At 39.5% G+C, this 22,586-nt stretch overlaps 1 protein-coding gene across 1 annotated transcript; it reads left to right on the top strand.

The window, feature by feature from the left end:
- The first annotated feature begins 19,220 nt into the window (after positions 1-19,220).
- Positions 19,221-22,328, top strand: Tlr8 (toll like receptor 8). Its single transcript, XM_026395183.2, has one exon. The coding sequence runs from the start codon at positions 19,221-19,223 to the stop codon at positions 22,326-22,328; it is 3,108 nt and encodes a 1,035-aa protein (XP_026250968.1).
- The last annotated feature ends 258 nt before the right edge of the window (positions 22,329-22,586 follow it).

Below are 22,586 nucleotides of genomic sequence, written 5' to 3'. Positions count from 1 at the left end.
TGACCTATATTGCTTTAAATTTGAGGTTTTTCAATTTGTTTTTGGGAGGGTACCAGGGATTGAACTCAGGGGCACTCTACCACTGAGCCACATCCTCAGCCCTTTTTTGTATTTTTTTTTCTTTTTTTTTTTAGAGACAGGATCTCACTGAGTTGCCTAGTGCGTCAATTTGCTGAGGCTGGCTTTGAACTCATGATCTCCCAGTGGTTACTGGGGTTACAGGCATGCATCACCGTGGCCGGCCTGGTTTTCAATTTTTTTTTTCTTCATGCAGACACTCAGGTAGAAGATAACCTCGTCCCCAAGGGTTACAACTGCAGAAACTTTCAGGGTGAGCATAACAGCAGAATATCCCAGAATGGAGTGTATATTTATTGTGAGACAGTCCTAGTGATTCAGATCGTAATTCCTCGCCTGTTGCAGGGGTTATTAATTTTGGCTGCACTTTGAAATTACCTGGGAAGTTTCAAAAATACTCATTCCTGGGCCTCACCATGGAGGTTCTGATTTCATTGGTTTGGGCTTTGGCCTGAGCTTTTGTATTTTAAAGTGCAAGGGTAATTCTTATAGGCACACAAATTTGAGAACCACTGCTGTAGAACCATTGCTCTATTACCATTGGTTTTGAAGGTTAAGCAGGCATGAAAATCACCAGCGGTGAATGTTAAAACTTAGATTGTAGGTCCCCACCTCAGACTTTCTGATGCACTGGATCTGGAAGTACAGCTTGAGAATTTGCATCTCCAAAAAGTTGGGTCAAGGTGATGCTGATGCTACTGATCTTGCCCTACTCAGTGGTTCTGAAACTTCATTCTTCACCTGCCGATTTCTAGGTCTTATCCTGGAACTCCTCAATTAATAGCTCTGAAGGCAGAGTCCTGACATCTGCATTTTAAAGAAAAACCTACCAAGCAATCTAAAGATGAACTTTTAAGTTTAAATAAAAATCTCTAGAGATAATGCATAACTTTATCCACTGAGATGACACTGGAAGGCAGAGTCAAATGTCATCTCTTTTCTTTCCCTTTTCTTTCATTCCCATTCAAGCTGATCATAAGCTCTGTACTTATTGTCTCAAGAGACATGTTCAGGGCAAGAAAGTTATTTAGATTTTGTCTTCTTAAGGTTGAATGGTCTTAGGGGAATACAGGTAGGTTTGTGGAAGTAAAGATACTAAATGACATCAATGGGGTGAGTCTCCAGGAAGTGTCCATTTTGGAGAAAGAAAGGAAGAGAGAAGGGAAGGAAGGTTGAGGGGGTCTGCTGGAACTGAGAAAAGATGGAAACTGTCAACTTAATGCAGAAAATGTTTCTACATGGAGGTGGGATTAGTAAGCCCAATTAAGAAATCAATTGTTTTGTATCTCTTGGTTCAATCCACAGAACCACCAAAAGAAAAAAATAAAGAAAGAAAAGAAAAAGAAAGAGAAAAAGAAGGAAGTCAGTTGTGCCACCCTTTCACCACCACCACTCTGGTTTTTCAATCAGACCCAGAAACTGTGCTCAAACGCTGTCAGGCTAGGACTCTTTCACTCTCCCCACCTACTGAGTTTCTGAGGCTTCTGGAGAGTTAAGCAGGATGAAAGCTCAGAGACAGAAATTAATCCAAGTCATAGAAAATAAGGTCACCTTTCTGCACATTTGAGTTGGTGGACTGAGAATAACATCAGATATATTGCATTAGTATTTGAACATTACCCACCTAGTTCTGTTTCATTCATTCATATATATATATATATATAGTTTTTGTTTTATTTTAGTTTTTTTCAAAATTTAACTCAGTATGTAGATTTAGATTGTACTTTGAGATCTCTGAGCTTGATTACATATCACTTGTAAAATAAACTACCCTCTAGCTTTGAACTTAGTTAAAACTCTCTACCTATTTTTAAGTTGGAGGAGCAAAAGATTATTGTGGCATAGTGGTGCTTTTCTTAAATCTTTAGCATTTTTACATCCATAGAACAAATTATCAATAAAATGTTTTTTTTAAAGATGCCTTGTGTTAAATGAATTGGCTCTAAAATCAGAATAAAACGTTTGTAAATGTGTATATTTTGCTAACTTTTACAACAGTTTAAAATCTTACACTCATTTTTGTCCTGTATCATGAAAAAAAAATCATCTGTCTGCTGAATTTGAAGTCTAAAATACTGGGCGTTGGCGCCATCTGGTGGCAGGATGATTAGGAATTCCTTTGCCCTTAGATCTTCCAGTCATTTCTGACACGTGAAGGTGGTTCCACAGTTCTTTGGGGACAAGATACAGAAAAAAAAAAGAAACAAAAATTGCCTTATTCAATGCTTCAAGCACCATTTATGGTTATATGAAAATTTGAAAATAAGAAATGGAGGGAGGGGCTGGGGTTGTGGCTCAGTGGTAGAGTGCTCTCCTAGCACATGTGAGGCACTGGGTTCAATCCTCAGCACCACATAAAAATAAAAGATATTGTGTCCACCTACAACTAAAATAAAAAGGTATTTTAAAAGAAATAGAAGGAAAGAGGTTCGAAACATGTAACAATCTAAATGATGGAAATTACCCTTCTCGAAACTACATCTCCACACGGAGCCCTGGGCCTTAAACCTAACAGATTGTTCTTGTGCTTTTCAAAATGTCTTCATATATTTGAATTGATTGGCTGTTTCTAAAATCTTCCCAAGCATTTTCAGCCTATGGCACTGACCCTTCCTGATATGCTGGAGTTCAGGACCCCCAAAAGACCACCAAAGACCGAAAATGATGTAAGCAGCAAAGAGGTGTTTATTGCAAGCTAGCTCAGTCCTCTGTGCACACACAGCAACTGGTGACGCTGACAGGCCCCGAGCCCAGGGTTTGCAGCAGTTTTATACATTTTTTGGAGAAAGCAGGGACTTCACATACATCATAGCATCTCTTAGCAAATCATCACACACCGCGGGAAAATCAAATAACAACTCTAAAACATGATTAGCACATTCACTGGCGGGAACAAGTTGGGTAGGGGTGATTGGTCAGTACAAGAGGGGATTCATTTGAACTGGAGGGCTGTATGTGCTGAACTACATGGTTTCCCAACTTGTTATCAACCACCATAAACTACTGGGAGGGTCATCTGGCATCCCAGGTATTTCCCTGTCTCATGCTGATTGGTGGCTGCTAGGGAGTTGCAATGAGTCCTCACCTAATCTGACTGAGTCAGGGACACCTGGCCAGCAGATCTCTCCTGTTATTTGTAGATAAACAACTTAGCAGGGTGGCTATCTGCCTAGAAGTGCTCTGTCGGGTTTTCCAAGGACAGGGGTCACACCCCCTTCCTTGGACAGGCTTTGTTCTGAGGTAGAGGCTGGTTTCACAAAAATGGAGTCACATCAGTTTCTCATTCCAACCTCCAAGTAAACACTGCACCACATTTCCTACCTCATCAAGAAATCTGAGGCCCTCCAATAGGCACTTCCTCAAATTCCTTCCTGTCTACGTCAAAATGTGTTCTATGTCACCTACTCCATAACCATTTTCTCCTTCCACTGGGGAAACAGGCTTCATCAGTTTTGTTCCATCTGCTGTATAATCAAGCTTTTCCATTGTGCTGGCTTTTCCTCCTCACCTGAACCCACTGATTTTTAAGGTATCTTCCCTCCAAAGATGTTTGTGGCAGCTTGCTTGTAATTTTTAAAAACTGGTATAAACACAAATGTCAGTAAGTAGGAGATTCATCAAATAAAATCTTACAGCTGTAACAATGAATATTGCATTGCATTAAACAACAAAAACAGAAGACAGATCTGCGTGCCCCGAATAGGAAAACATGGTACAGAACAGCACATATTATATGAACCCATTTGTACAAAAGTATTCTGTACATTTCTGTATGCCAGGATATACATTAAAAAAATCTTGAAGTGTATACACCAAACTGTTAATAATGATTATCCATGTGGAGTGGAATTTGTAGGGCTTTCATATTATATGTTAGACATTCCTGTATTTGGATGTTTAGGACCACATAAGGGTAATAAATAAGTAGGTAAAATATTACAATCAGGAATATTTTATAGATAAGAATTTTTCTTAATTCTATCAATACCATCCTCTCTGTATCACCCTTTCATTTTCACCAATATTTACCAAATGATAAGTGTGTAAGACTGGCCTGGATAATTAAAACAGCCCTGGGGCTCAAAAATTTTTACAGTCTACAAGAGAATGTAAGATAGACCCACCAAAATGAAGCCAGAGCAGAGTATGGCAAGTGCAATAGAGCTTTCAGTTCAAATCTCAGATTTGTTGCTGAATTGGGGTAAATTATTGATCGTTTGCATGCCTGTTTGTTCTTCTGAAAATGGGATTATAGTAACAAGTGAAAATAAGCATGAATTAAAAATGGGTTCAGTCTTAAATAGGTACCTTGTACAATGGATGCCATTTGATTTGATTTTTTTAAGGTTTTTTTTTTTGAGAGAGAATTTTAATATTTATTTATCGGCGGACACAACATCTTTGTTTGTATGTGGTGCTGAGGATCGAACCGGGACCGCACGTGTGCCAGGCGAGCGCGCTACCGCTTCAGCCACATCCCCAGCCCCAGCCATTTGATTTTAAATTGCTTAGAGTTAGGCAGGAACCTGGGGAGAGAACTCTGATTTCACATCTGCCAGCAGGACCTGGTTAGAGAAGGTACCAGTACACAAGGGCAGGACACTGTTAGGCTGTGTCCTAAATGCTTATGGCCACAGAGGCCCCCCAAGATCACAGGATGCAAACCCCCATGATTTACAGAGCTAGGGTCAAGTGGAGGCGGAAGACATCTGTTTTGGAAGCATAAGACTTAGGGTCTCTCAAGGAGCAAACAGCAGTCACATCAATTGAACAGGTTTCAAGTCCAGGAATATTGTGAGGGAAAGTGGAAAATTTTGATGTATGTTGGAGAGAAACTTGGCCACCAGCTCACTGGTTCATAAATATGGCGATAGTGTGAGTTAAGATGATAGTAATTGCTGCAACAATTTGGAAAGGTTAATCTGGAGTTCTGTGTGGTTCTTGGTGGGGTTGGTGCTGAGTGAGAAGGGCTGTCATTATTGTTTAACCTTCTATCACCTGGCTTCATTCTACCACACTGTCAAAACAACTTTTGAATGTTATTAGTAACCTTCTCTTTGCCAAATTAGGTGACTTTTTTGAAGTTTTGAGACAGGATTTCACTAAGTTGCCCAGACTGACCTTGAACTTGTTGATCCCACCACCTCGGCCTCCCAAGTTGCTGGGATTGTGGATGTGTGCCACTGTTCCTGACTAAATGAGGTGACTTTTTATAGGTCCCTGTCATATTTAACATTGTTGGGATATTATATAAAGGTTAAGAGCACAAACTCTGGAGCCAATGTAATCTGACTTTTTAAAAAATGTCTTTTTGCTTCAGCTTCTTTCTATGAGAAATGGTGGTAGCCACAATCCTTTCATCATAGGCCAAGTTTTTATGGAGGAGTGAGATTGGGGCCGTGTGCATGGGGGCAGATCATTCATGGGTGCGACTTGGTAGGAAGAATGCAAAGCAACTTCAAAGACTATAGTACTGGCTGAGGAGGGGAACTGGTCTCTCCAAGAGCTGGAAAGAAAGCCAGAGCCCATCATAGAGGGTCTTCTTCATGATCCTAAATAGGTTAGATTTTATCCTGAAAGCAGGAGAAATCCTAAGAACTTTTAAAAACAGGAGGTGAGAGCTACATTCTAGAAAAATCTCTTATCTTTTTTCTGGCTTGTTCTTATCCCTGGGGTACTTATTGCCTGTCTCCTTTGACAGCTCAACACATTGACTGAACACTTGATAACATCTGGCTTTTCACTTAGGACAGTCACATAGGGAGGAGCTGAAAGAACACAAGAGCAGAACTTGAGCAGTGAGAGTTCCAACACTCACTTTCCCACTATTGCACCCTTGACCTTTGGTTTCAGTTCCCTCATCCATGAGATAACAGGACTCTTCCAGTTTTAACCTGTTATGGTTCTTGGAGGTGTCTTGGGCCATTATTTGGGAGACACTGACTTGAGAAAATAAAGAAAAATATAACAATTGTTAGAAGACTCTGGTTTTAAGATAATTGCCCTGATAAAGATGGACTCAGAAAAGGAATCTGTAGAAGACTGTGGATACCTTGCCTTATCCCTGCACTTAGGCAGCCAGAGTTGCCATTGGAAGGGGCAGACTCATTCATCATGGTGAAATGGGCTTCAGTTTGGTTTAGCTGGACCGCCATGTACAGTTGCACAGTTGGCTCTGCACAAGGCTACTTGGCAATATGGCCAGGCAAGCCCAGCTCCATGCCCTGATTTGGAGCTATATCAGCCCACAGGAAGAGTGTTGTTAGCTACCTAGTTCATCCAGAGAGTCACCACTTTCTAATGGGCACTGAGAAGTTTTATAGGCTAACACCTTCAGCTTTTATTTCAATTGAAAAATAATAGCACATATGGAAAATAACCAACAGAGGTTGGGGATGAGTGTAATAGAGTGGGTGGAAGTTAGAGTCTGTGTGAAGACTGAGAGGGCTCAGGAAGAGTGGGTTAAGAAGCTTCTATGGTTTAAGTGTTTGTGTCCCCTCCAAAATCCTCATTGAAACTTAATTCCCAGTGCAACGGTACAAAGAAGTGGGGGCTTCAGTATTAGGCCCCAAGGGCTCCCTTCTCATCAATGGATTACTGCCTTATAAAAAGGCTCAAGTCCACCCCTTCCATCCTTTCCACTATAGGAGGATACAGGGTTTACTCCCTCCAGAAGATGCAGCAACAAGGTACCTACTAGGAAGCAGAGAACAACCTCACCAGGTAACCAAACCTGCTGGTCCCTTGATTTTGGCCTTCCCAGCATCCAGAACTGTGATAAATTAATTTCTATTGTTTATAAATTACCCAGTCTGTGGTATTTTGTTTTTGAAGCACAAACATACAAGGACAGGGACCCAGGAGTGAGGAAGGAAGAGTAAGACGAGGACATAAGCTGGGAATTGTGAGCATTAGTACAGGATAAAGGTATAGTAAGAAGAACAGCTAAACTCATTGAATGCTTTCTTTGTACCACATATTTTTCTGAGTTCCATGAGTGAGAACACATTTAATCCTCAAGTCTACTATATGAGAAAGGTACTATGATTACTATGATTATTACGTTATTTTCATTTGAGAGATGAGAACACCGAGGCTCAGAGAGACTCATCTGCTGGTGATGTGGGTATCTAGGATGTGCATGCTATCTGGTAGATCTTCTCCCCTCCATTTTGGAATAAAGACCTGTGACAGCATAGATGGCATGGGGAGAAAAAGGGAAGATTGGCACAGGAGATTCCTAAAAGCTTTGTGCTTCACAGGGCAGAGCAGGGCAGGCAAAGTAGGCCTGGGCACCAAGGGCAGTTTCTGGGCTTGGGCAGAGGCTCAGATCACCTGACCTCTTTGCACACTAGATGGAACTTTTGGTTCACAGTGCCCTTCTTGTCCTGCTGCCAATTTCATTTTCATTTTCACCTTCCATGGTACTCATAGTGGGGGGAAACCATGAAAACTCATTTGTTGGAAACAATTAGCCTATTTTCATAAGTTCACCTGGCATAGACACTAGATGGTATGTGTATATATACATATATGTATACCTACACATAACAAAAATATAAACATATTTTATAAGATTCTCTGATTGTTCTACAATTGACTGGCCCTTGGTGGCCTAGAAGCCAGCACATGAGACTCTGGCTTTTCTAGAAAGACTGAAAAACTCTAGCCCCAAGAAGCCTCACTTGGTCCACTACTGGAAGTAATTTTTACTTACTTTCTCTGCTTTATTTGTGAGCAAATGTTTCAAGGGAAACCAAGAGACTGAGAGGTGGCCAGATGATGTCTTTGAGCTCATAATCAAAGACTTTTGGTTAGCCCATGAATAAATACCCAGGCTACACTCTGATGTCATGGGAATTGCTCCCCAAATTATGCAACATATCTTGATTTGTTTTGGGTCATTAGAGGTCAATTTTGGGAATGGCCACCCAAGCAACAATTTTGTGACTTCTGAAAGGCATTCTTCATAATAAGGCTTTTCATAGTCTCTCTCTCTCTCTCTCTCTCTCTCTCTCTCTCTCTCTCTCTCTCTCACTCTCTGTGTGTGTGTGTGTGTGTGTGTGTGTGTGTGTATATGTGTAACCCCTGTCCACCTTGTCTCCAACATAATTTTCTCCCATTCAGGGGGTGTAAAACAAGGTAAAACACATTATATCTCATTCCAAACATTGTTCCTTTGGCCAGGGATCAGTACATTTTTTGTAGAAGGTCAGATAATAAATATTTAGGCTTCTCAGGTCAAGAAGCAAATTTCTGATGTTATGTATACACCTACATAGTAACAGAAAAGCAAATTTATACAGTTCCTTAATTTAAGAAATTTAAAATATACTAAAAATAATTGAAGGCAGTTTTTTAGTATGTGTCCAGTAACAGGAAGAATACAATTACTTTTGAAGGAGACAACATTTTGATTAATTGGAGTTTAGTGTTCCTTTTCATCAGATCAATTTCCAATTGTTCATCTATAAAATTTCTTTTTCACTGTGGATCAGAGTTGGCTCAAACATTGCAGTTTGCTGACTTCTGTTCTTGATTAAACCTGAGGCCCTGGGTCTGAGAGTTTTAAGTCAAATTCACTTATCAGACCAGATCAAGAAAAGTAGATTCTTCAGCCTCATAAAAGTTCATCAACCCTTCACTCACTTATTCATTCAATGAATAATTATTGAACTTTTACTATATGCCAGGTGCTGGGCAAAGTACAAGGTCACCCAGGAGAAAGACTCTCTTTGCAGCCATAGCCCGGTGGGTTACCCACACCCACCTGTGTTGTGTGCTGTCTTGTAAATATGTGGAACAAAGGTGAAGCCATACTTGGGTTATATACCTACATCTGTGAGTTACACATCAAAAGATGAGTTTATAAATTCAGTATAAATTTGGTTGATTTTTTGTTTGTTTTTGGTACCAGGGATTGAACCTGGAGGCATTAACCACTGAGCTACATTCTCAACCCTTTTTATTTTATTATTATTTTTAAATTTTGAGACAAGGTCTCACTAAGTTGCTTAGGACTTTGCTAAGTTGCTGAGGCTGGCTTTGAACTTGTGGTCCTCCTGCCTCAGCCTCCTAAGCCTGTAGGATTACAGGCATGCACTACCATGCTCTGTTTGTGGTCATGATTTTCGAACTACCAAAAAAAAAAAAAAAAAACACTAAAATTTTCTCACTACAATGAAAAAGTTCTCCCATTTTCTCACCCTCATTTTCCCCCAAACCTGCTCTCCAGAAATAATTATATTACCATTTGGGTGAGGATCTTCTGAGCCACTCCCCATCTATACATGCACAAACACACATATACACCAACTCACAAAAATGTGCTGTTTATATCTGATTTGGGTTCTATTTATATAATTTTATAAATGACTTTTTCCCCAATTTCAGTTTCCAAATTTTAAAGCACAGTCAATAAATGATTTAGCAAGAGTTAAGAAATCACTAGTTCCCTTCTTCCCACATAAACTTCTGCAAACCACATGTTCTTTTCTGCTGATGGTAAAGTGAGCCATTTCAGGAAGTAAGCCAGTCTCTTCTCTTCATGCACCTAGTGCACAGAGGAAACCAGCTGATGCTGCTTCAAGTTGTGGAGTGAGAAATTAGAAGAGGCATCAACAAAAAGGGGTAAACCATGCCTATTATTTTACGAAAGCTTTCCAACAAAATAGAATTTCTGTCACAGAGATCTGGGTTGGTGGTTATTCATAGGAATGCAGAAAGTAATAGATTGTTTATAAGTATAAAAAGGTAAAATATTATAACAACCCTGAATGGAGGCAAAAAGGCTTTAATTTGTATGGATGTTAATATAAAGTAATTAAAGAGTAATGAAGAAAGTTGAATGCAGTGATAATCTTATTGTTTTGAACAAGAAAACAAGACATTCCAAGATAGAAATTGAACTGGAATATTACTTTCTGCCAACATTCTCTTCTGGAACAAAAGAGTCAGAGAGGGAGAGAGAAATTTTTATCTTGCTATATTATAGAAAAAGACAAACTCCCTTCACATGTGTGGATCAGTTTCTAGAGGCCTACTGAAGCTTTGCTTAATATAATTACTAAAATCTTAAAGTTCAATATTAATGGCTACTTGTTCAAAGTTTTAAAGTAACATTACTACTTCTAGAATTATTATTCTACAGTGTCTAGTCATAGTTTGTGTATTATCAAAACTATAATACTGTTTTGTATTATCAAAAACTCTCAGATTGAGGGCTTGGCTTGTAGCTCAGTGGTAGAGTGCTTGCCTAGCACCTGTGAGGCACTGGGTTTGATCTTCACCACCACATGAATAAATAAATTATAGAGTTTTTTTTAAAAAAAAAAAACCCTCTCAGATTGAAAAACTTTAGTAGTCTTGTAAGATGATATAGAAAATTTAATGAAGTTTAAGAGCAATTGAATCTGATTTCAAGAGAACTTCATTCAAAATTTACCACATGCTTTTTTCTCTATCATTTAGTGCTTATTTATGTCCTTGGAGTTTTGCAACAATTTTTCAACAATTTGATGTATATATAAGTCTTCTTGAAGTTAATGTTTATTCTCAACATCCATAATGGATCTTTTTTTTTTTTTTTTTGGTACCAGGGATTGAACTCAGGAGTGCTCAACCACTGAGCCAAATCCCCAGCCCTAATTTGTATTTTATTTAGGGAAAGGGTCTCATTGAGCTGCTTAGCACCTCACCTTTGCTGAGGCTGGCTTTGAACACATGATCCTCCTGCCTCTACCTCCCGAGCTGCTGGATTACAGGTGTGCGCCACGGTGCCTGGCCCATTATGGATCTTAAAGGTGAATTAATTTTACACTAAAATTTTATTACACTTTACAAAATGACTGTAGTGGCCCAAGTCAGCCAATGACAGATATGAAATTGCAGTTGAAATTATCCCATTTCTATTTGATAAATTACTATGATGATCAATATAATTGTATCATAAGAAAGCAAAATATAGAATAATAATAGAATCAAATTAAACTTGGGAAAATGCCTATCTTGCTCCCTCTGATGGTACATGGAGGTCAAGGACCCTTATGCTACATTTTAGAATCACAGAGAACTTTACAAAGTCCTGCTGCTGAGGGTGAACCTCGGACGTACAAAATCAGAATCTCTGAGGGTGGGTCTATACATTTGTAGCTTTTAAAATTCACAGTCATCTCCAATGTGCAGCCAAAGTTAAGAATCCCAGGAAGTTTTTGGTCTTTTCATTAAAGAACCACCTTGGTTTGATTTCAGAAAGCAAAATAAAAGTTCTGGGTATACTAATCTTACAAGCTGAAACTGTGAATAAGGGTGAGGGCAATTGATAGAGTTCATTCTCTTCCTTCAAGCATACCTTCTCCTCCTTTCATGTAATAATTCTAAAAACTGCAGAGTTGATAAGAGAGGAGGCAGTCCTATGGGAAACCTTAGATTCACAGAGGATCATGGTGTGTCTTTGAGGGGAAGAGGTTGTGATCCATGGTTGTCTTTGAAATTGGGTTGGACAATATTTGTAAGGGCATTTTAGTGTTGTCTAAAAGGTTCATTGGGGGGAAGGGAGTGCCTTTCAAAGGATTGTCTTTTGAGTTCAAATGAATTATTGAATGGAGCTGAAGAACTTGTTATTTTTAAACTCTTGGCTCCAATTGATGACCATTCAAGACCTGTAAAGACAGAGTAAATTTAAATGTGTAACTGTGATTCCACATAAGCATTAGCAGATACAAGCTGTGTTGTCTTTACAAATTGTTACGAATGGCTGCTAGTTGGTGCATACATATAAAATCAGTGGATTTACTGTTCTTCTGCAGAATGTCTGAGAATCTGGAAGTTCTCTCTGGTAGCCTGATCAGTGCAGAAAGGAAAGGTGGAAAATCTGCCCAGCTTTTTAATCCTGTAGATTCTAGATATGACTGTGATATCTCTACTGACAATTTAAACCAGATCACTTCAAACTAGCCCCTCAATTCCAGTGTTCCTGATTCATTAAGTACTCAGGTAGATCCAGGCTTGATTTAAGCTCTGCCACCTGAGTGACCTTGGGTAAATTAACCTCTCTGAGTCTCCCGTTCCATGTCTGTGAAGTAGGGTCTTATGATACCACACATCTCATTGATTTTTAAGGATTGAATGAGAAAATGCATGACTTGCACTTTCCCCAATGTTTGCCTCATGATAAAGCCCTCCACTATACTCCCTACCATATTACTGGGATGCAAATGGCATAATTTTTCATATTTATGTATGTGAAATCAGGATCCATCTCTTCCATAATGGATATATTTAATGTCACATTTTCTTTTGTCTTCCTAAGCTGTTTGTGAATCCATAAAATTTGGAATTGATAAAATAAAGTATGTACTATTAATTGTAAATTTCATGTAGCATGATAAAATCCTGTTTGCATCACCATCAGTAGGACCATCTCTAGAGACAAGTATACCTAGGGAGATGGTCTGAGGAAAATAATACCCTGGCGAAGAGAAATCCAGCTAATCCTGAAGGAAGCCTTTGAAGGAAGAAGGAAGGAATCATTTTTGCAAAATGGCTGCTGCCTGCAACCTACAAAGGGCTCTGACAAGATTTTTTTTTTTTTAATGGCACAGTCCAGGAAGTAGCACTAGGTCCCTCCTACCATTCACTGTGGATTGTGTAAGATTTATTTCAGTCTCACCTGGGGGTGCTGCTTCTTTTGTGTCCATACACCTAGTCTCTGCCCCACCCAAGGCCCTCCTCAAGTGGGTTCTGGGGATGGCCCCTCAGCTTACTTTGACCCTCAGGGAGCAAGTCCTCAGATAAGGGACACTTTCTGAACTGCTATTCAAACTGCTCTGATGTCTTTAAAATGTATGTTAAGTGTCCTATGGGGTCCAATTTGAAATGCAATATTTGGGTTAGGACTGACAGTGGTTGTTATCCTTGTGTTACTTGGTTCCTTCAGAACCTGAAGGAGAGAATTGGTGGGTTGTAGACCATGGACCCAACCAAAGACAGATGATGTACAGGAAACAGGAAAAAAAACACTGTGAAACCACTTCCTCAGTAGCAACAACTCTATTTGTCAGAGAGAAGAGAAGTTAGCAGGTATTTTTTTTTTTTTATGATTCATACTCTTTTTAAAAAAGAAAAAAGAAATGGGTTCTGTTTTGAAATATGTGAATCACACAGGCCTAGTCATCCTCTCTAGGGAGTTCTGTGCAGTGTGTTCATGGATATGGCCAGTATACAAGGCTTTTCTGGTAGGTTTAATTTGTCCACCAGTGTGTTCCATCAAACAATCTTCTTTTCTTAAACATTTTATGGGGGTACTGATGATTGAACACAGGGGTGCTTTATCACTGAATCACATACCCAGAATTTTCTAGTTTTTATTTATTTACTAAGTTACTGAGGCTTGCCTTGAGTTTTGCAGTGCTACTGCCTCAGCCTCCGAAGCTGTTGGAAATAACAGTTGTGTGCCACAATGCCCAGCCGGATCAGGTTTTGCTGCCAAATAAATTATGGGGGGGGAAATTTTGTGGTGCTCAGACCTTTAAAGATTTCACGATTGCAGAGAGGAGATTGAAAATCTGTTAAAAATAGTATTAAGAAAATAAGCCAAGTTGGGTACAGTGGCACATGCTTGTAATCCCAGCAGCTTGGGAGGTTGAGACAGGAAGATCACAAGTTCAAAGCCAGTCTCAGCAACAGTGAGGCATTAAGCAACTCAGTGAGACCCTGTCTCTAAATAAAATACAAAATAGGGTTGGGGATGTGGCTCAGTGGTCGAGTGCCCCTGAGTTCAATCCCCAGTACCAAAAAAAAAAAAAAAAAAAAAGGAAAAGAAAAAGAAAAAGAAAAAGAAAGAAATAATAAATCACCCTCCTGGGGTCAGAAGGCCTACTTCCACCAACTGCTTCTCTTCTGATTGTTTTCTTTTTGCCTCTTTCCATCTGTGTTTTTCATGCTCGTGCCTGGTGCCGCCCATTTCATAGCAGTGGTGGTCCAATAAAGTGTTGATTAAAGCTCCAGTTGTAAGAACAGGGCCTCCCACCTGATGAGGCTTACCATGGATAAGGGTTGTGAGTCCACTTGTTGATCAGGCTGTGCCTAATGTAATCTGGAGACATCTGCTACCATGTAGGGCCAGGACTAGAGGAAGTGAGCGAAGCACTCATTTTAGGTGCAAAATTTAAGGGAGAGACAAGTGAGCCAAAAAGCTGAGTAATGGAACTGAACATTTGTTTCTGTAAAACTTTTAAATGTGTCTTACATTTTTATGAAACACATGTGAATAAGTAATTTTACATTTCAAAAAAGATTAATGATATTTTAATGCTATATTTTTTAAAAAATTGCAGAATGCATACTTATTTTAGTAAACAGATTTTTATTGGAACAAGAGCCAGACAGAGGGAGAGCAATCAAAGCAGAGTCTTTCAAGTACAGGGTCAGGTCCTCTCTTTTTAAAAAATATGTATCTTTTGTTCATTATAGATTTTCATTCTTTTAAAGACTATTCATCTTTTTTTAATATTTATTTTTTAGTTTTCGGCGGACACAACATCTTTGTTTGTATGTGGTGCTGAGGATCGAACCTGGGCCGCAAGCATGCCAGGCGAGCATGCTACCACTTGAGCCACCCCCAGCCCAAGACTATTCATCTTGATCATCAAGTTTTTCAATGCTTCCCTATGTTTTGCCTCACCCTGGCCCTGCTACTGTGATTTTCTGTTGTCCCAAAGTAAGATCCTCTGATCTTCTGTCTCGGATGCTGGAGTGGAATGTTCAGATGACAACAGATATCAGAGTTCCCAGAGCTGAGGCAGGGCTACTGGGCTCCATACACAGACTATGACATCATTCAGCCCCAGCTGGCATGTCACCTCCAAGGTGCCTGCTGCCTCCAGGTCTTGCATCTTCCCAAGGTTCTGTGGGGTAAATTGACTTTTCTCAGCTTGGCCCAAAGACTTTAGCCTTCTCTGGTCTGCTCTGTCACCTACTACTCATCTGTCTCCTTTCCATTTTCCTAACCTTCTTACATACTTAAACACTGCTGGTGTCTCCTTTCAGCTTTCTTTGCTTTGTAGGTTCTATTCCTTTACTTTTGGTTTAATGGGAGCATTCAGCTGCCATATTCAACCAATGGAAGCTGGCTGGAAGCCTCTCTCTCTCTCTCTCTCTCTCTCTCTCTCTCTCTCTTTGCATAGTTGCAGTTTTTTCTCTATTGTCTTTGCATAGTTTCCATTTCACTTTTTCCAGGATGGGTGGTTTTTATTTATTTGTTATACCACAGGGACAGCAAATTTTGAGGCTAGGGGTGTAGCTCAGTGGTAGAACACCAATGTAACATGTATGAGGCTCTGTGTTCCATCCCCAGCAATGGAGGGGGGAAAAGAGTGAATTCTCACTTCATCTGGGATCAGATTCCCACTGATATCCTTTTGGACCTGAGACTTTTGGTAGTCAGAGGCATAGGTGTGGCCAAAAAGAAGAACTTGGCTGAGGAAATGCAGCTCTTGCTGCCTCTTTGGGCTCTGCTCTCTCTAGGATCCACATGGATGTTATGAGCTGGGGTTCACTCTACTGGGCATTGTTACATGGTGCTCCCCTGGATTTCATCTGAGCACCTAGGAAAATAAGCACTACCAACTCTATGGTCCTGCATAGAATGGAATGTGAAGGCTTGAACAAGCAGTGATTTCTCCTTAACTTCTTCTTCTTCTTTTTTTTAGTACTGGAGTTTGAATACAGGGGTGGTTAACTACTGAGCCACATCCCCAAACTCTTTTTATTTTTATTTTTTGAAACAGGGTCTCTCTAAGTTGCTGAAGCTGGCCTTGAACTCAAGATCCTCCTGCCTCATCCTCTGTAGTGGCTGGGATTACAGGTGTGTGCCATCAAACCTAGCTCTCCTCAACTTCTTGGCTAGCTACCTCCTCACTATTTTCCACTGTTGCCACTCATGTACTTGTCCAATTCATGCTTTTGGTGTTTGACAACTAATGTTCTTACCTCAGTCATCTTTTTTGGAAGAGTGACACTAGAAACCTCAAGCTATTCACTCAGAAATCTCTTGTGGAGTGTTCTATTGATTTCCATGGCCCATAATTTAAGTTACTTCCAACTCTCTGGGAGGTTATTTTCATCCTGAAAACTTTGCATGAATCTCAAAAGGCTCCTTTCTTGGTCTCTAGCGGCCCCTAGAGGTTTTTCTCCTCAATTGCTCTGATTTGTATCAGAGAATTATATTTGAAATTAAATGTGGAGACCTTACTTAGAGGATAGGGAGGCCACACAGAATTGCCCTGCCCTCTGGGACTCCCTGAAGTATTCACCTAAAGATGTCTCACCTACCAGTGGTACTATTTTTATCAGACAAAGGGAAGGGTCAGGAATCTGTCCTTACCCTGACATGTTCCCCATAGAACTCTTTAAAAACTAATGTTTCATTAATTTATAGACAAAAGTTGTAATAGGGATCTGAAAAACACTAACTCAGTCTGATGATAAAGATCCACATCAACAGGGAAAGCCAGGTTGATAGCATGTATTCTTGAGACAGGAGAGCACTTCACCAATATGATCTTCCTCCCCTAAACCCATGACCCCAGTCTGATTTTGACAAAAACAATAGACAAGTCCAATTGAGGGGCATTTTAATAACCATCCTCTTTCCCATCTTAATTTTTATCCATGGTACTTTCCACTATTGAACATTCTATCTTTCAACATCCATTCCAAATTGGCAGGCATTTTCACTTGTTTTGTTATTTGCTGCATTTCTAGCATGAAAAAGATCCTGAAATAAAATTCACATTTAATAAATGTTTGTTAAATTAGCGAATAAACATAGAATTGTCTTATCCCTTGTAATTGCTACATGGTACTCCACCATAGCAATATACATATTTCAAAATGTCCCGCTATATATCATAAATATATACAACTTTTAGTTGAAAATTTAAATAAATAATTTTTTACATTTGGTACTAGGGATTTAATTCAAGGTTCTTTACCACTGAGCTATGTCTCTAGTCCTTTCTTTAGTTTTTATTTTGAGACAGGGTCTCTCTAAGTTGCTGAGTTTGACCTCAAACTTGTGATTCTCCTGACTCAGCCTCCTGAGTCACTGGGATTACAGATGTGCACACCACAACTGGCTAAAAACATAATTGTTTTGAATCCACTCCTCTTGTCTTAAATCCCTGGCTTCCTTTGAGTCCTTTACATTTATATGCTTGCTAAGATGAGGGTTGGAAAATGACCATTGAATGGGGCAATATGGAAATACTGAGAACCTCAGCAATATTATCTGTTAGTTCCCTGCTATGTGCTACCCCAATCCTCTTGGTCCTTCCTCTTACTCTGGACTCTGCTGTTGTAAGCAGTTCTATGCAAGCTTCAACCAACTTCCCAAACTTGAAACCTGATGTACTTTGTCTCAGCCTATGTTACAACTCCCTTGATTTCCATCCCAGGGTTGCTCTAAAGGCACCGCATAGGGAACTCACTGGGATATACTCAGGGCCTTTGCATATGCTGTTACCTTTGACTGAAACATTCTTTTGACCTCAATATTGCTGTATTTTAAAAATAACTACATGTGTCTGGAAATATCTGAGAGTTCTGCTTCATTTCAATTTTCATCTCATAAGGAGCTGGCTTTTCCTTGACTGTTTGAAGTGGGCAGTAATTATTGACCCTCAGAATAATCAACATCCACATCAAAAATCTTTTGTAACCTAGTCAGGGTATAACGGTGTTATTGCATCAACTCTAAATTGTAGGAGAATTTCACAAGAAGGAACTTTGGGTTTAACTCATAATAAAGACAGTCTTGAGTTGGGCTTTAGTGAAAATTCTACTTTGGTAAAGTTGGTCTCTAGGTCCAGTAAAATAAGATTTTTAGAGTACTCTTAAGCATAACCTCTGATGAAACCACATTAATCTGCTCATTGCAAATAGTTACCAAAAGTAATACTTCCAGCTCTTCTATCTTAAGAAATGTGCACAAATATTGAGGCACTCTACTGAGTGTTGCAGAAGATGCATGAAAGCATAAAGCACCATGTCTTCCTTACAGAAGTTTCAAAATTAGCAAATAGCTGTTGATGTCACCATTTGCATGAAAAGGGACATATGAGTAGTAGTTGTTCCATTAACATTTTTTTGAGTGCTATTTATACTTGAGGCTGTTATGGCACAAGGATTTCGAAAGAAAATCATGCAGCATGATGGCTAGTTGTGACAAACAAACAACCAAACAAACAAAAAACCTATTTGGGAATCAGAGTGGCTCAAGTCCCAGTACTACAATGTATCATCCTCTGAAAGTTATTTAAGTCTCAGAGTTTATTTCTTCATCTGCAGAATATGGATAATAAATGAAACCTACCTCATTGTGCTCCTGTGAACCTTAACATGGGTGAGGAAGTTTTTAACACAAAACCTGGCACTTTGTTTTGTTATTTTTATCAGCATAAGATGTACACTTTTGGGCTGGGGATATAGCTCAGTTGGTAGAGTTCTTGCCTCACATGTGCAAGGCCCTGGGTTCAATCCCCACCACCACACACACATACACACATGCTCACACAAAGATGTACACTTTCCAGTCCTGTGTGGAGATAAGAGAACTTGATATGTATCATCATCAGAGAGGTATGGAAAAATAGTGGGAAATGACAGTAAGAGAGATTGTTGGCAATGATACTGGCTTAAGTATCTTAGGTGATATCACATTAGAAACTGGATCTGATCACTACTTTGAGGCTGGAAAATTTTCATCAAGAGTTGTGTCAATAGGTTGATGCTATAAATACACAGGTGCTATGCTATAGCCTTAATATGAACCAGAGCCGTGATCCAGCTGAGACTCAATATGGTAGTGGGGCATCTTGGTAATTGCATCTGCAAAAACTTCTTACTGCCTTAATCTCATATAACTTCATTTTCAACTGCTTTTAGTACCCTGAAGCTGAACACAGTAAAAAAGTAAAATCATTTGGAACCTCATTTAAGGCAATTTATTTAACTTTTAAGAGAACTTCCAGTTCAAACTCATATAAGTATGAGGAAGAATTGTTAATTTCATGATGAAATGCCCAGCAAATGTTGCTATTCTAAAATTGTGTTTCTACATTTGATTTTTCCTTTAGGAAAAGATGTCCTTCTGGTCTTCGATTCTGATCTGCCTTTTCCTGCTTATCTCTGATTCCTGTGAGTTCTTTGCTGAATCGAATTACTCCAGGAGCTATCCTTGTGATGAGAAAAGGCAAAATAACTCCATTATTGCAGAATGTGACAGCCGTCAACTGCAAAAAGTTCCTCAAACAGTGGGCAAATACGTGACAGAACTCGACCTGTCTGATAATTTCATCACACACATAACAAATGAATCATTTCCAGAGCTTCCATATGTCACTAAAATAAATCTAAACCACAATGCCAATCAAGAGCACTATAATGAAAATCCTGATATGAATAAAAATGGCATGAATATTACAGATGGAGCATTCCTCAATCTAAAAAACCTACAGGAGCTACTGCTTGAAGACAACCAGTTAGAGAGAATACCCTCTGGTTTGCCAGAGTCTTTGAGAGAACTTAGTTTAATTCAAAACAATATAATTTCAATAACTAAGAATGACACTTTGGGACTTATGAACTTGGAAAGTCTCTATTTGGGCTGGAACTGCTATTTTGTTTGTAGTGAAACATTTTACATTGAAGATGGGACATTTGAATCCCTTACAAACTTGAAGGTGCTGTCACTGTCTTTCAACACTCTTATCCATGTGCCACCCAAACTACCCAACTCCCTTCGAAAACTTTATCTGAGTAACACCAAGATCAAAACTATCGGTCAAGAAGACTTCAAGGGATTGGTAAATTTAAGATTACTAGATTTAAGCGGGAACTGTCCAAGATGTTTCAATGCACCTTTTCCTTGTACACCTTGTGATGGAAATGCCGCGATTGAGATACATCCTCTTGCTTTTCAAAATCTGACCCAGCTTCTCTACCTAAACCTCTCTAGCACTTCCCTCCGGAAGGTTCCTTCCACCTGGTTTGACAATATGCACTACCTGAAGGTGTTGCATCTCGAATTCAACTATTTAGTGCAAGAAATGGCCTCTGGGGAATTTTTAACAAAGCTGCCCAATTTAAAAATACTCGATTTATCTTTTAACTATGTAAAGACAGAATATTCACAATATATTACTCTTTCTGAAAACTTCTCTAAACTTCAGTCTCTCAAGGCACTGCATTTAAGAGGTTATGTGTTCCAGACACTCAGAGAAGAAGATTTCCGACCTCTGATGGTTCTACCACAACTACGAACTATCAACTTGGGGATTAACTTTATTAAGCAAATTGATTTTACCCTTTTCCAAAGATTCCCCAAACTGGAAATTATTTACTTGTCAGAAAACAGAATATCACCATTGGTAAGTGATATCAGGCAAACTCCTACAAATGATTCCTCTTTGCAAAGTCATACCATTAAACGACGCTCCATGGATGCCAAGTTTGACCCACATTCAAATTTTTATCATAACACCAATTCTCTAATGAAGCCACAATGTACTGGTTATGGCAAAGCCTTGGATTTAAGTTTAAACAGTATTTTCTTTATTGGTAAAAACCAATTCAAAGGTTTCAGTGACATTGCCTGCTTAAATCTCTCTGCCAATGGCAATGGCCAAGTATTTAATGGAACTGAATTTTTAGCTGTGCCTCAGGTCAAATACTTGGATTTGACCAACAATAGACTAGACTTTGATGATAACAATGCTCTCCGTGAACTGTCCCACCTGGAAGTTCTAGATCTCAGCTATAATGCACACTATTTCAAAATAGCAGGGGTAACACATCGTCTAGGATTTATCCAAAATTTGACACAGCTCAAAGTTTTGAACCTGAGCTACAACAGCATTTATACTTTAACAGAGGAGAAGGAACTGAAGAGCATGTCCCTGAAGGAATTAGTTTTCACTGGAAACCGCCTTGACCTTTTGTGGAACACCAAAGACAACAGGTACTGGTCCATTTTTAAATGTCTCAGGAACCTGACACGGCTGCACCTGTCTTCTAATAACCTCCAGAATATCCCAAATGAAGCATTCCTTAACTTGCCAAACAATCTCACTGAACTGTACATAAATAATAATCTGTTAAATTTCTTTAACTGGACACTACTCCAGAAGCTTCCATATCTCCTCTTGCTTGACTTAAGTGGAAATGAGCTGTCCTCTTTAACTAACAGCCTATCTAAATCTACACCTTCTCTTCAGACACTGCTGCTGAGCCGGAACAAGATTGCCCACCTTCCCTCTGGCTTTTTTTCCGAAGCCAGCCATCTGGTGCACCTCGATTTAAGTTTCAACTTGATAAAAATGATCAACAAATCCACACTTCAGACAAAGACTACTACCAATTTAGCTCTTTTGGAACTAGGCAGAAACCCTTTTGACTGTACCTGTGACATTGGAGATTTTCGAAGTTGGATAGATGAGAATCCAAATGTCACAATTCCTAGATTGATAGATGTCATTTGTGCCAGTCCTGGGGACCAGAGAGGGAAGAGCATTATGAGCCTAGAGCTGACAACATGTGTTTCAGATACCATTGCAGCCATACTCTTTTTCTTCACGTTCTTTATCACTACCATGGTTATGTTGGCTGCCCTGGCTCACCACCTGTTCTACTGGGATGTCTGGTTTATCTACCATATGTGTGTTGCAAAGATCAAAGGTTACAGGACTCTTTCCACATCCCAAACTTTCTATGATGCTTACATTTCTTATGACACCAAAGATGCCTCTGTTACTGATTGGGTAATCAATGAGCTGCGTTACCACCTTGAAGAGAGTGAAGGGAAAAATATTCTCCTTTGTCTACAGGAGAGGGACTGGGACCCGGGGTTGGCCATCATTGATAACCTCATGCTCAGCATAAACCAGAGCAAGAAAACGATATTCATTTTAACCAAAAAATATGCCAAAAGCTGGAATTTTAAAACAGCTTTCTACTTGGCATTACAGAGGCTAATGGATGAGAACATGGATGTGATTATATTTATCCTGCTAGAGCCAGTGCTACAGCATTCTCAGTACTTGCGACTGCGACGGCGGATCTGTAAGAGCTCCATCCTCCAGTGGCCTGACAACCCCAAGGCAGAAGGCTTGTTTTGGCAAAGTCTGAAAAATGTAGTCTTAACTGAAAATGACTCACGATATAATAATCTGTATGTTGATTCCATTAGGTAATACTAACTGATGTTAAGCCATGTTTTGACACCATAATACAAATTCAAGGCAATGACCCTTCTCGCTTAGGTATCTATTACTGTGTAACAAGTTACCACACAACCTAGAGGCTTAAAACAACTCATGTTTGTGATCTCATAGTCCCTGGAAGTCAGGAGACCAGATGCAGCCTAACTGGGTCCTTTGTCACAAGGTATCTCAGAGGCAGCATTCCAAGAATTGGCCAGGGCCACAGACATCTCTGGGATTGGGACCCAC

Source organism: Urocitellus parryii, chromosome X (genome assembly GCF_045843805.1).
Source record: "Urocitellus parryii isolate mUroPar1 chromosome X, mUroPar1.hap1, whole genome shotgun sequence".
Taxonomy (NCBI): domain Eukaryota; kingdom Metazoa; phylum Chordata; class Mammalia; order Rodentia; family Sciuridae; genus Urocitellus; species Urocitellus parryii.
Note: the sequence above shows the minus strand (reverse complement) of the source record. Positions and strands in the feature narration are given on the sequence as shown.